The sequence below is a fragment of the Chiroxiphia lanceolata genome, chromosome 1 (genome assembly GCF_009829145.1).
Source record: "Chiroxiphia lanceolata isolate bChiLan1 chromosome 1, bChiLan1.pri, whole genome shotgun sequence".
NCBI lineage: Eukaryota > Metazoa > Chordata > Aves > Passeriformes > Pipridae > Chiroxiphia > Chiroxiphia lanceolata.
The window spans coordinates 134,469,563-134,483,404 of record NC_045637.1 but is presented as its reverse complement, the minus strand read 5'-3'; the positions used below and the strand labels follow the sequence as shown (position 1 = coordinate 134,483,404).

At 37.6% G+C, this 13,842-nt stretch overlaps 1 protein-coding gene across 1 annotated transcript in view; it reads left to right on the top strand.

The window, feature by feature from the left end:
• Positions 1-13,842, top strand: part of ITGA8 (integrin subunit alpha 8) — a 109,614-nt gene that overhangs the window by 47,754 nt on the left and 48,018 nt on the right. The window contains exons 16-21 of the mRNA XM_032705373.1: positions 2,609-2,664; positions 3,200-3,354; positions 4,498-4,635; positions 5,090-5,157; positions 6,102-6,249; positions 11,416-11,508. Of these exons, the coding sequence (XP_032561264.1) occupies positions 2,609-2,664; positions 3,200-3,354; positions 4,498-4,635; positions 5,090-5,157; positions 6,102-6,249; positions 11,416-11,508 (658 nt within the window). The remainder of the gene's footprint in view (positions 1-2,608; positions 2,665-3,199; positions 3,355-4,497; positions 4,636-5,089; positions 5,158-6,101; positions 6,250-11,415; positions 11,509-13,842) is intronic.

The window sequence follows — 13,842 nt, the reverse complement described above, 5'->3', positions numbered from 1 at the left end:
GCATAGATCAGACTATTTTTCTAATTTGGCTTCTTTCTTTTGCTAGTATTTTCTTTTCCCATTGACCTAATTTGAAACAGGATGTGATTGGTACCCCATGGATATGGACCTAAGGACCATTGTTGAGATGGATTTGTGTGAGATTTTCCATAGGCTGTTGGCCGGCCTGACTCCATGGGTCAGACAGCAAAGGCATGTGGCCCAGACTCAGAAGATGGAGAGTCAGCTCTCAGAGGGAAGGAGGCAGGTAGTGACAGTTGCTACCAACACAGCTGCATTGCTGTGGGGGAGATCTCTGAGCCAGGTATTAGTTTCAGTAGCCCTGGAGACATCCAAAAGGCAGTCTTTTGAGCTATCCAGCAGCCCTAGTGTTACCATGGCCTGTCCACATGGTGTAGCTTAGCCATGGGATGCCTTCAGCATTAAAGTTCTATGTTGGTCACTGTCTTAGACTTTGGCATAGCAAAATCTAGAAGCAGGGCAAGTATTAGAGCATCATAATAGAAATATATTGACTTGCTTTTACATATTATACCTCAAAGAGGAAACAGTTTGTTTAAAGGTCGTTTATCAGTAGACAAAAACAGTCTCTGCCTTCTTCTGTAGAGGTTTGTTACCTTGCAGGATGGGTATCAGCCTCAAACAGAATGGAAGTCCATAGCATTAAAGCTTAAATGGCCTTTCTGATAAAGCATTATCCATTCTTTCTCTCCATCTGCAAACCTGTGTGCTAAAGAAATTTTCGACAATGACAAATGATCTGGTAATTCCTTGCTTTTGTAATTACAGTCAAATACTATTCAAACCATGAGCTTATAGTGATGACAGACTCAGCAGAGAATAAATGTGATGTGGGGATCTGTTTGGAGAGACAAGATTGATAGCACATAAAAAATTCATATGCCTTAGGATGATGGACTATTTCCCAGCTGTTTCTTATCTGCTGAAATTTTCTTCCTTTGATTGTTAATTGCATTGTTTGGTTGATTGTTCCTATGAGAAAGCTCAAAAGCTCAGCTATTTTATTTCTTACTGTGTCTAGGAGTCAGATCTTGAATCTCCATAAATCCTTTAGACTGCTGTCCTCTTTTGTGGTCTTTGCCCCTGCTTTTCTTTTTCTTGAAGCTGAAGCATCCCTCAGCCTCTCCACAGCATCTTCCTGTCGAAGTGATGAGCATATCTAAATTCATCTGGGTTTGTGATTGAAATCTTTGATGTCTTTAGAACAGTTTCTGAATTAAATAATAGAATCACAAATGTGTGGCAGAATTCTGCTAAAGCCATAGCGTTGCCTCTTGTGTGGCCAGAATCTGGGAGATTATTCACTTCACATATTTGCTCTTTGGCACTACCATTCCCTTTTTGACATGCTCTGCCTGGAGCGGAAGGAGTAAATCTTGACTCTTACAGTAATACTTAAGAACGTGACTTCAGTTTTCAAGTATGTATGATGAACTATTCTGTTCATTGTAGTAAATAAAATGTACACTGAAATTCTTCTGTTGAACAAGTAAAGCATTCCAAGCTGGATGTTTTAACCCAACCTTTTTTCAGACATGGTAGTGTAAAAATTATTTACCTTCTCCAAATCAAGATCGCTGAGTATATTTTTCTTGAGTTTGCATTTGAGAAAATACACTTATGCTCTGACATACAAGACTGGCCTGTGAAGCCTGATTTCTAAATTTTATTTGTGCAATTGCACAAGCTTTCCTCAATTTTATTGTTTTGTCCTTATGTATTAGGAAATAATTGGTTCTTCATCTGTTAACTCATCCTTCTGTAAAGAAGTAGGAATATGACTGAATTTGCATGGACTGGATTGTCATTCAAAAACTACAGTTTAGTAGTTTAGTGGCATAGTGACATTTTTTTCCTCAAGAATAAATGCCTTTTTTTAACCCCATGATAAAAAAGTGTTTATTAAGGTCATGAGAGTGATATGTATCTCAGATGTGGCACAGTTCCATTACGTTGGTCAGAGGAAGCAAACATGCAATTAGAATGTGATTACAGGTTGTTTTAAAGGTTATGTTACTGGTTTTGCATCCACTGCATGGGGACGTTAGTATATAGCATAACAATAGTGAGAAGATGAAGAGCAAAGGCTAATGCAAATTTTTTTATTTAACCTCTTGAAATAGTAACGATATCATAATAATGCCAGTGCAACACATTGTTATCCTGTGTATTTTTTGATTTGCTAGAAAACAGCCTGAGTATTGACTACATGCTCAGATTTTTGTGATTTGACCATGATGAACCAGAAGGACTTCTGCAGACAGCCTCTTACAAAGGCGGTTTGCTGACGGTCAGCATTAACTTTTGCAATAGTATTAGAAGGGTAATCTCTGTAGGATATCTCAAGAAATGCTGGTAACAGAGCCTCTTCTCCATACTTTTGCCAGGAAGATACTCAGAGACTCTCCTGTGATTACTGAAGCCTAGGAGACTTGCTAACTTAATTAATATAATAGGTAGCTAAATACAGATCTCAATTACAGCTTTTTAAGAAAATTAAAGTAACTTAAAGATACAACTTGGGAACTGCTGATTCCCAGGGGAGTTTTCTTTCTGCTAATAATCACTTTTACTCTTTTATATGTAGCTTTACTGTAAGAGTCTGCGCAGACTTTGAAGGTCAAAGTATTTCAGATGAGATAGGTAAGAAATATTTTCTATTCGTATAATTTACTGTGTCCTGCTCCATTTCAGGTGTAGTATTTTCTTACACTTTGAGATATAATAGGAGTGAGATCCTCCCAAAGCAAGAAAATGCAGTTAAGAAAAATGTATATGTATATATATGACACAAAGCTTCTATTACTGAGTTAAAGGATTTTTGACTCAGATTAAGCCATTTTCCAAATAAAACCAGGAATGTACCTTGTTGGAGAATGTTCTGTTTTGAAAAAAAACAACTTTAAAGCAACAGAAGTCCTGTACATATATAATCTGTCAGTGAAATCAGAAAGCTTAAATTACACATCTTCCATACTTTGCATCAAAAACTAGTGGGCTGCTAAAGAGACAGGCACTTAAAGCATGGATTAGTTTTCCTTGGAAGACTTTGTTAGATTAATCCATTGTAATACTATGTTATAATACTATAATATTATAATACAATTGTAACTAATTGATTAGTATTTTCTCTTTCTATAGTAAATCAATAAATGTTTGATTTATTTGTATCCTTTAGTGCTGAAAGGTGAATTGCAATTAGATTCATTGAAACAGAAAGGAGCTGTTAAGAGGACCCTTTTCTTTGACTACCATCAGTCACATCATTACTTCTCCATTGTGATAGAAAGACAGAAGCAGCTCCATTGCCAGGACTTCCTTGTTTATCTCAGAGTAAGAAGTTTAAAATATTTTGGACTGTCATCTTCTTTTGAGTAATACAAGGGATCTAAAGATAGTAGTAAAAAAGTAGCCACCAGAAAAGGAAGAACAATTTCCAAAATTAGAGAAATGTGAGATAAGATAGGCCTTATCTGTATGTCTAGAATGTCCAGAACATATTGCTACCTTGAAAAAAATTCCCTATATAAATCTTTGGCTGATCTTTTGTCAATATAAGTATAAAATAAAGACTTCTTTTGAACAATGCACAGTTTTTCTGTGTAAAAATACATTAATTTCATGGTCTTCTGGAAATTTTGATCAAATACTGCAGCTCCTGATACAAAAATGCGAGATTACTTTCCATTTCCAGTATCCCTTTATTTTTTAGTACTCACAGTGGGATAATCAGCTAGTCATGTTAGATGTCATGCCAGTTCAGTTGCAACAGATATTTCAAAGGAGCCTCGCTAGAAACATTTGCCTAAAATTCATATATTTTAAAAAATATTTTGAAGGTATTTAAAAATGCTTTTAGAAAAAATGAAACCATGGATCTGAAGTTGTAAAGTAGAAAGAGTCAATAGTTACTCAGTTGCAGCTGGAATTACCTCATGCAATTGAAGTAGATTCCAAGTCTGGTCCAAGAAATGCAGTGGGAGTTGAAGTGGAGAAGTTTCAAGCACTATGTAAGGAAGTACCTAGGCAAGAAAATTGTTGAGTTTCACCATTGCTAACTCACATAAGTTCTTGGTTATAGTACAAACCACCAGTATTACCTCCACGAATCCACACATGTCCTACCTCCAGTTCAAAAGGAAGGTGGGCAGCAGCTGATAGGAGTTGGTTCTGTGTGTCTCTTTTAAACAGCTTCATTTTAGGCTAATGGCTTTGAAAAATTTCTGAGTCTGCTAAGCTAAGCTGGCTTCTTCCAGAAGGGGCTGTGGAGGCAATGTGTTCTGGGCATTCCAGTCACTGCTGAGTCACTTTACTTTCCTAATAACACTACATGCAGCCAGAATTTGGCCAGCAGCTGTCAAAGAACCATGCCTTTACATTCTATAAAGACTGAAGTCTGAAACTGTTGACATACCATACTAATCTGAAATAATTGTATTAAACCACTGTTTTTTATTATGTGATTGTCACTCACAGGATGAAACAGAATTTAGAGATAAATTATCTCCCATTAATATAAACTTCAATTATAGTTTGGATGAATCCAGTTTTGAAGATAGTTTGACTGTGAAGCCAATACTGAACTATTACCAGAAAAGCTCATTAACAGAGCAGGTAGGAATTTTGCATGCCACATTTTCTGTATATAAACATTTACAAATGCTATGTGTCATTTTCCTTAAAACAGAGAATTATGGCCAGAAATTACACAACAAGGATTTAATTAATTCAAAATGTAAATTGAATATAAATATAGAACCGACAGACCTTTAAAGTATTTCCAAAACTTTGTTGTGCTCTTACTTTTGATTGCCTTCTAGAATATGTAAGCCAAGTTAGTGTGGGAAAGGGCCTGAAAGATGATACTGTTCTGCTAAGGAGGTAGTTGACAGTCTGGTCTCCAACTACCATGTGGAAATGAACTTACAGAAAGGAGACAGAGAATTAACTCATGAAGTCAGTGCTAGTGATATTTAAGACACTTAGATTAGTGATTTTTAAGGAAGTGATTTGGACTTTGAGGTATGTACTAACTGTATTACCATCTTTTCACTTTGCGATAATACAGGCTTACATTCTAGTTGACTGTGGAGAGGACAACTTGTGCATTCCTGAGTTGCAACTTTCTGCTATGCCGTAAGTTAAATAAAATAAATGACTCTGTGAATAAGGAAGTCCAAACACTGCTGACTGTTGTAACAGAATGAAGTATGTAGAACATAGTTCTGTTGTTTACTAGAGCTAATAATTTTCCAGATTTTAATTTGTGCATCCATTTCATCTAGAAAACCCAGAAATGGAGAAATATACACTTACAAATCACATTTATGATGTTTAATGGTTGTCACAGAAAACAGACTTTGCAGGTGTTCATTAGAGGTGGTTCTAGTTCTCTGAATGCCAAGAGATAATGCAAATTGTTGTTTGTAGGAGGTTTCAAATTTTTTTATTTCAGTGTGCCAGTGACTGAACTTGGGGCACAATCCTCCTGAACTCAGTGTACAGCGAGAGTATAAAGTGAATAAATTTCAGACTAAAAAGATTTCAAAACTTGGAAACAATTTCTCGTGTGGGGAGAGAAGTGGGATAAGCAGGAAAAATGGGAACCTCTGACTCTGTGCCATCAAAATCAGTTCCATCATTCCTGTGAAAGGGCACAGCACTGTTGCAGATCTCAGGAGAATTTTCGTCATTGTTCATTTTACAATGGACATGAGAGAAAAACTACCACCTTTGTACCCTGCCGAAACAATGCTGATGGCACCCTTGTGGCATTCCTCCACTAAATACTTCTTACTGGTTAGAAACTAGTCAGACTCTGAAATTTTATACCAGTAACTGAGAAGTTCTGTGGTAGTCTGCTTTGATTGTCCGTGGTACTGTTTTCTCTTTACCTCTTTTCTACAGAGGTGCTGGCATGCTTTTCCATGGGGTCATTTCTTACGGAAAATGTTTTATTATGTTTCGCAGAATATTTTCCGGAACAGATGTTGGGAGAGCAAAATGTCCTTCTGCTTTATTCATATGTAAATAAAAATTGTGTGTGTCCTAACTCCTGACAAGTAGTATTTTCTTTACAGAGATACGGATCAGTTAATAATTGGAGAAGAAAACTGTGTCATGCTCATAATAAATCCAAGGAATGATGGGGAAGGAGCCTATGAAGCTGAGTTACACATAAAAATTCCACCTGAAGCAGATTACACTGGGGTTGAACGCAACAATAAGGTAAATGAAAATCAAAATATTAGCAATAATAAAGCAGAAACTTGGACACTGCTGTCTCATGCTCCCAGCACAGCAGTGTTTTACCATTATTAAGGGTGTCCCAGTCTGATATCCTCAACAGTTGAACATTAACAACAAAATTGTTTTCCTTTGTCATAAATTATTTTATGTTATGGATGGACCAAAAACACAGTCATAATGTAAAATGTACCAGTGTTCACAGAAGGACTAATGTTGACTGAAGTCCTGCTGAGCTGTACTGAACATGCAGTGTTTCCTTTTGGGGTCTGTTTGTTTTTTAAAGCAAAGATGAAACACTATCCTGCAAACAAGCAGAGTGTTCATGTATTCTCTGTTGGACAGCAAGTCTGAATCACCTCATCTGCACATAAATCTCCCAAGCTGTTGCAACATGAGCCTGCTTTTTTCTGTTAGTGCCTGGAATGTTCAGAAAGGCCTCAAGGATGAGAGTGGGAGAAAGCAAGTTAATTTCCTTTCTAAAGGTAAATGTTTTTAAGGAAGCTGAAAGTAACTTACAAGGTATTTCCTTATTCTCCTTCTGTCAATGAGTTATTAATGGGCTTTTAACCTAATTTGAAAAAAAATTACAAGAGGTAATGATGTCATCGAAGATGACAATATGGAAATTCTCTGCAACTTCACATCTCAGAAGCATATGTTAAAGAAACCAGCCTTTTTCTATTGCCTATTCTTTTGTTCTCTTAGCAAAGCCTCTGGTACTTTTGACTGTGAGTTACAAAACAAAAGTTCTCTTTGATATACTACACATGGTTACATTTTTCATTTGTTGCTCTTTAGGAATATTTAGCTGCTCTTTTGGACATTACAAAGGATGTCAGGGGAGGCACTTCATCCAAAACTCACAGCACATATTGGCACATGTCTATCATTTGAGGGACTTGGGGGGGGTGGTGGACGAGAGGCTAGACATGAGCTGGCAACATGCACTTGCAGTCAGAGCCAGCCGTGTCCTGGGCTACGTCAAAAGCAGTGTGGGCAGCAGATCGAGGGAGGTGACTCTGCCCCTCTGCTCTGCTCTGGTGAGATCCCACCTGGAGAACTGCATCCAGCTCTGAGGTCCTCAGCACTGGAAGGACACTGACCTGTTGGAGCAAGTCCAGAGAACAGCCACCGTCTGATTAGAGGGATGGAACACCTCTCCTGTGAGGAAAGGCTGAGAGAACTGGGTTTGTACAGACTGGAAAAGAGAAGGGTGACCTAATTTTAGCTTTCCAGTACCAAGAGGGAGTCTACTAGAAAGATAAAGAGTTTTTACAAGAGCATGTAGTGACAGGACAAGGATGAATGACTTTAAACTGAGAGTAGGTTTAGATTAGATATTGGGAAAAAAATTCTTTACTGTGAGGGTGGTGAGACACTGGAACAGGTTGCCTGGAGAAATTGTGGATGACCCATCCCTAGAAGTGTTTAAGGTCAGGTTGGATGGAGCAACCTGGTCTAGTGGAAGATGTTCCTGTCCATGGCAGAGTAGTTGAAACTAGGTGATCTTTAAGGCCCCTTCCAAATGAAACCATTCTATGATTCAGACTGGAGAGAGATAATTAAGGACTTCATATTATTTTAGGAAAATTTAAATTTTATAGCATCAGCAGGATAGACTTATGGAGAAAGAAAGGAAAAAAGACATGAAATATTCTGGTGCTTTGAAAGACTAAAGAGAAACTAGAATGGGTTAGGAAAGAGTGCTAACATTCTTTTTCTTTTGAATAGAAAATTGTAAAAGCCCAGGCATTAGGCAAAGCATTGCCAGCCAGTGAGGGAAGTGATTGTTCCTCTCAGCTCTGCACTTAATTTAATACAGAGTAATTTCAGCAGACAGGTGGATTTGTGGTAGAGCCTGTTGCAATCATGCTCTTAAAGCTCTTCCTCTAACATTTCATTGACTTTTGGTTCTACTGTGTTTACGGTCCTCTGTGTGGCTGTTTTTCTCCAAACTGCAGATTCCTGGTGTTAAGGTAGAGATAATATTCACCTCAGCCAGCAAAACAAATAGATTGAGACCAGAATATATGAAATGTAATCAGCTGAATAAATCATTTGATACATTTCTGATGAACTGAAAAATCTTTAGAATCAAATAATTTCCTCTATGATACTCATAGAGGATATTTATCTACTTTATTGTGGGGCTACTCTGGATTTAGTCTACCTAACAGAGAAACACATTTTTCCCTTAAGTGTTTCCTGTCCAACCTGCTTTTTTTTTTTTTTTTTATTTTAACTACTTTTTGGGCTATTCTATATCATTTGAATTACACTCAGAAGTTGTTGAAGTCAACAACTTAACTGAAAATTCACTTGCCTTCTATCTCCTGTGTTCAGCTTTATGCAATACAGTGTTTGACCTGCCTCAGTTGTCATTATCTTGTTATCTCAGGACTGATTCTGTAGAATATTGTACACTGACTGTGCAACTGTACCAAAATGAGTAACATTTTGCAGGGATATATGTGATCATATGAAAGTGGAGTGGGAAGTGAATGTACGTAATCTTAAAGTTTGAGGTCAAGGATGTGATTTTGGAGCTTCATTGTTTCCTGAAGATGCTGACACTTCCTTCAGGCAGAAGCTGATTATTGAAGTAGAATGACTTACAATGAAATCAAATGTGTTGTTTGTTAGTTGTATTTTGGAAACACTTAGAAGGTCCAGAGACCAGGTAAATGAATAAATTACTACAGCTTCAGTAATTACTGGAAATTACCTCATATAACTAGAAGTAAATTAGGCAAATGCAAAGCCCTAATAGATATTTGTTCCACACCAAAAAACATTATGTATTTTGGCAGAACTGTCTCTGCTCAGGCTGGAAACTGCGGAATGGTGGGTTCACACCCAGATACATATTGCAATGGATAAGGTCTGAGCCACTTTCTTTCTGAACTAAAGCATGACACTCATAAAAAAAAAAAAAAACCAAACCTGAAACCTTCTCGTATTATCTGAAAATTCTTAGTATAAGTACATAACAGCTGGCTAGATGAGATGTGATTTGAGCCTTATGAGGACAAACACTACTTCTTTATATATCAACTAGAAGAGAAGCTAAATTCCCGCACCTGGTACCTAATCCATCCACTTCTTCTCAGAAAATAAAATTGGAATGTGATGATCAAGGAAGGAGAGGAGGTGTTTTACTCTTCAGCCTGTTATACTTAACTATTCTGGCATCAGTTAGTAACTCATCACTACGACCACCAAAAAGTTTCAAGTTTGTAGACTGCCTGGATTACTTAAAGCATCCAATCATTTTCTAGTTAAAATGCACCCTGGGAGCACACGTGTTAATTGTTGGGGTTTTATTTCTGCTCAAGATTGCCAAAAAGACCATGTGTTGCTATAATAATATAAATTGCTACCAGTGGCAGGTAGAAGGGTTTTGTGGCAAACACTTCCATCTGGCTGAGTTACATATGAACCCACTGATACTGACAATAGTAGGTTTACAAGTCTCTGAGCTTGCTTGCTTCCTGCCTGGTTTTAATTTTCCTATTTTGTATTTAGCCACCTCAAAAAGGTGATCAGTGCAAAAATGAAGGCAGTAAATCTCATTATTGAAAGAATTCTACCAGACTTGACCCTTTGTCACATCTTTATGCTGCACAAATTAGCTTTTGTGTTGCTGGTCATATAAATTCTGTACCATTAATCATTTTCTGTCTTAAGAGCATACCATGCAAACTGCAGAAAACCTACTCACAAAAATCCCCTATTTTCTCAGCCTTAGAAGGACAAAAAAATGTGTGATAAGGGCTAATTTACTCTGTGCAGGCCTATGATACAGCATTTTTAAAGAAACTGCCAAATGTCCTGTATTGATGAATATTTATTTTATAACATTTAGACCTCAATTTCAACCCTTCTTACCCAACAAAAGCAAAACTATAAACCCACACATCAAGCTAAAATGATTAGTTTTCCAGACAAGTTTGATCTCAACTGTGTTAACATCCTCTCTTCTCCCGTGTGTTGCTTCCCACCTCTAATTAACCAGCTGGAAAGAGTGTAAAAATCCTTCCCTCCCAACCCTAGAGAGGCTCGGGAAGGCTGTTAGTGAACTGGACATGCTGTGTAACCAACTTTGTTTCCTCCTAGCAAACTGTAAAAGTGTCAGTGTACAATGAGGTGTGTGCTGAGGGCATGCTTCATATGGGCTCTGTTTAGGACATGCCTAATCTTTTCATTTAAATTCAGGAAATGATGAGGACAGCATGTCCATGCTGGCTTTTACAGATAAGACAAATTGGTAGTCAGTAGTCTGGAGATTTCCCAGGTCTTTTTATATAACTTACACATACTGCTTCATCCATGAAAATCACGGATGAGAGGAAAGGTAGTGTAACTTACTGCATCCTGCTTTTACAAAGCTTGTTTACTTCTGCACATATATGGAAATACCTTCTTTTATTGAATATGTCAAAGAGGAAAACAGAAAAAAACCCCCACATTTTGTTGCTTTGTCTTATTCTGTATCTCCTAATTTGCACTATTCTGTAGCTGTTTCTCCTTTTACAGTCTGTTTTGTTTACAGATGACACTACTACTGATAAAGATTGCTATAAACAACAGAAACCTTAATTTCTGATAATGTGAAAACCTATCTCCTTTGTTGCCAATTTATAAACACAGATAACAGTTTATGTTTTTACAGTAATATTTAATGTTCTAAGTATATTTACATAGATTGGAAAATAAGGGTCTAGACTTGATCCATTATAAAATTCTGCCAATGCCAGAAATTCACTATAGAGACTTCTGGTGGTGGACAACACAACCGTTTCAATTACCATGAGGCCTTTTTCCTCACCCAGGTTTGCCTGCTCATTTTTCTCTGTTGAGTCATTATGGCTATAGGAATGATTCACAAAAACAGAGCGGTATGTTAAAACTAGATATAGAGTGATCTCATCCTGATTCTTAAGGTTCTGGGAAACTATCCTCTTCGTTTTTCCCTGGCATCAGTTTTCCCCTGTTTTCTGACAATAAGCAAGTAAATGTTTTGATAGTGCACTGAGCAGGTGTCCGAAATCAAAAGAAATGTCACAGTCAAAAAGGCATCACTTTCCCAACTGGATACATTTCACTGTGATCTCTGACCTCCATATTGGTGTCCTTTTGTTGCAGGCACTGCGTGTGTTGAGCTGTGATTACAAGATGGAAAATGAAACTAGAATGGTGGTTTGTGATCTTGGGAACCCCATGGTGGCTGGCGCAAATGTAAGGGAAAACCAGATGCATTTACTGATTTTTATCTAACTGAATTTTAAAGGGGAACAAATGGAAATCTATTCAATTAGCAGAAGGAGTCCCAATAAGCAGCACATAAACCAAATTATTTAGTTGGACAGGAAATTGTTGGTGTAATAAGAGGCAGAACTGTGCTTCTGAAGAACTAACAATTTGTTTTTCTAAAAGATTAATTATGCTAGAACCTGTGTTTTATTTCATTTATTGTAAAGAAAATGAGTGACTCAGTTTAAGTCACAGAAGTTACACTACTATAATGAGAAGAGAATCCCAGTCTGCAATGTGATCTGTTTATTTTTCTTTTTTAGTATTGCCTTTATTTAAGATATGTATAGTAAATGACTACTTCTTTAGCCTGATTATTATCTTCAGTGCATAAGGATTGTCTTACCTGTTTATATCACAATTTATATCCAGGAAAATGGGATTGGAATAAAGTTTTACTTCAAGTTATTATTGTAAATCTAAAGATTTTCCTAAAACAGCCTCTCATTAATCAGACTACACAATAGATGGAATGTTGGTAGCCTTGCTTTTAGGCAAAAGTGGAACTGAATAATGACTAATGATGGACAGTAGGTAAGGATTAAAAATAGGTTTGGAGATAAAAAAGAGCTACCTTTTCCACAATTGTCATCCTTTGTCCCCATTTCATGACAAAACAGTCTGGGAAATCCCAGAAGTGTTAAACTCAAGAATGTTCAGCCATGGATGCTCTTGCAGAGGAATTTAGTATTTCTTATAAATTTGTAAATGTTACAAATATTTAACTAAAAGCAAATAATCCAAACATTTATACCTAGATAAAAAACTGTCTTAATAAAAATGAAGTGGTCAGCAGCATGAACATATATCAGGAACAAACAACAGTTTTTCACTAAAAACTGCCACTGCTTGAATTTCATATTGGGCCTGTGGCTTTGCAAAGAAACTAAAGCAAATTTCCTAAGAATTTTCAAAATTCCTACAAAATTAAGGTTTGTCCTACAGAAGATTCGTATTTCACTCTTCGGACTCTCTACAGAGGGGATCTTTCCTGGTCTCTTATGATCTTGAAGTAGTTCATGTCTGACCCTTGATAAAAGAACCAAAAGAGTCATACTCCCCCTGGGAGACTGGGACTAGAATAAGTTTGTTTGGATCCTAGGGATAGCCATAGATCAGCCACAGAACTGAAAGTGAATGTGAACAGGTGTTTCATACAGTCATCTGCTTGCATGATCACAAACAGTCCCAGGGACTCTTTGGGATTACAAGGAGCTGGAAACCACTGAAAACTGGACTCTCGGTAATGGACCTCCTGGGAAGAGGAATCTTCCTGGTGAGTTTCTTTCTCCATAGAACCACTGTGAACCAGAAGTCTGAGGAGAATACTGCAAACATTTTCTGAGAAGGACATGGACAAGAGGGATAAAAGATTTTGAAGGTTTTGTTTTATTCTACTAAATGAAACTCCTAAAAGGTCAGAATAATTGAAAACATTTCTGAGGAATGGAATTTTCATAATGGGATTATGGGAGGCTATGATGGGCCAAAGCACTGGATAAATTCCAAGTCAAGTCAAATAAAAATGGGGATTCATCCAAGAATCCTCCAAGAGCTGCTGATGTCATCGCAAACCTCTCTCAAGGATTTTTGGAAGCTGGAGAGGTCCCAGCTGACTGGAAGGTGGAGAATGTTATCTTGAATTCCAAGAAGGGGAAGAAGAAGAACCCCAGTAACTACAGGCCTGTCAGTTTCCCTTCAGCACCTGGTAAAGTTATGGAGAAGATTATTTTGGGAAGTATGAAAGACAGCGCAGTCACTGGTCACAGCCAGCACAGCTTCATGAGAGGAAGGTCCTGCTAGTCAAACCTGATTTCCTTCTACGACAAGGTAACCCACCCAGTTGACCAAGGGAAGACAGTTAATGTAACCTTTTTGGATTTCAGTAAAGCTTTCGATATTGTCTTTCACAGGATCCTTCTGGACAAAATGTCCAGCACACAGCTGGATAAACACATCGTGTGATGGGTGAGCAATTGGCTCACAGGTTGAGCACAGAGGCAATAGTGAATGGAGTAATATCAGACTGCGGACCTGGCACTAGCGTAGTTCTGCAAGGCTCAGTCTTAGGCCCTGTGCTCTTCAACATCTTCATAAATTACTTGGATGCAGGACTGAAAGGGATGCTAAGCAAGTTTGCAGATGACACAAAACTGGGAGGACCTGTTGAGTCCCTCAAAGGCAGGGAGGTCCTGCAGAAAGACGTCAACAAATTAGAGGACTGGGCAGTCACCAACCGTAGGAAGTTCAACAAGGGAA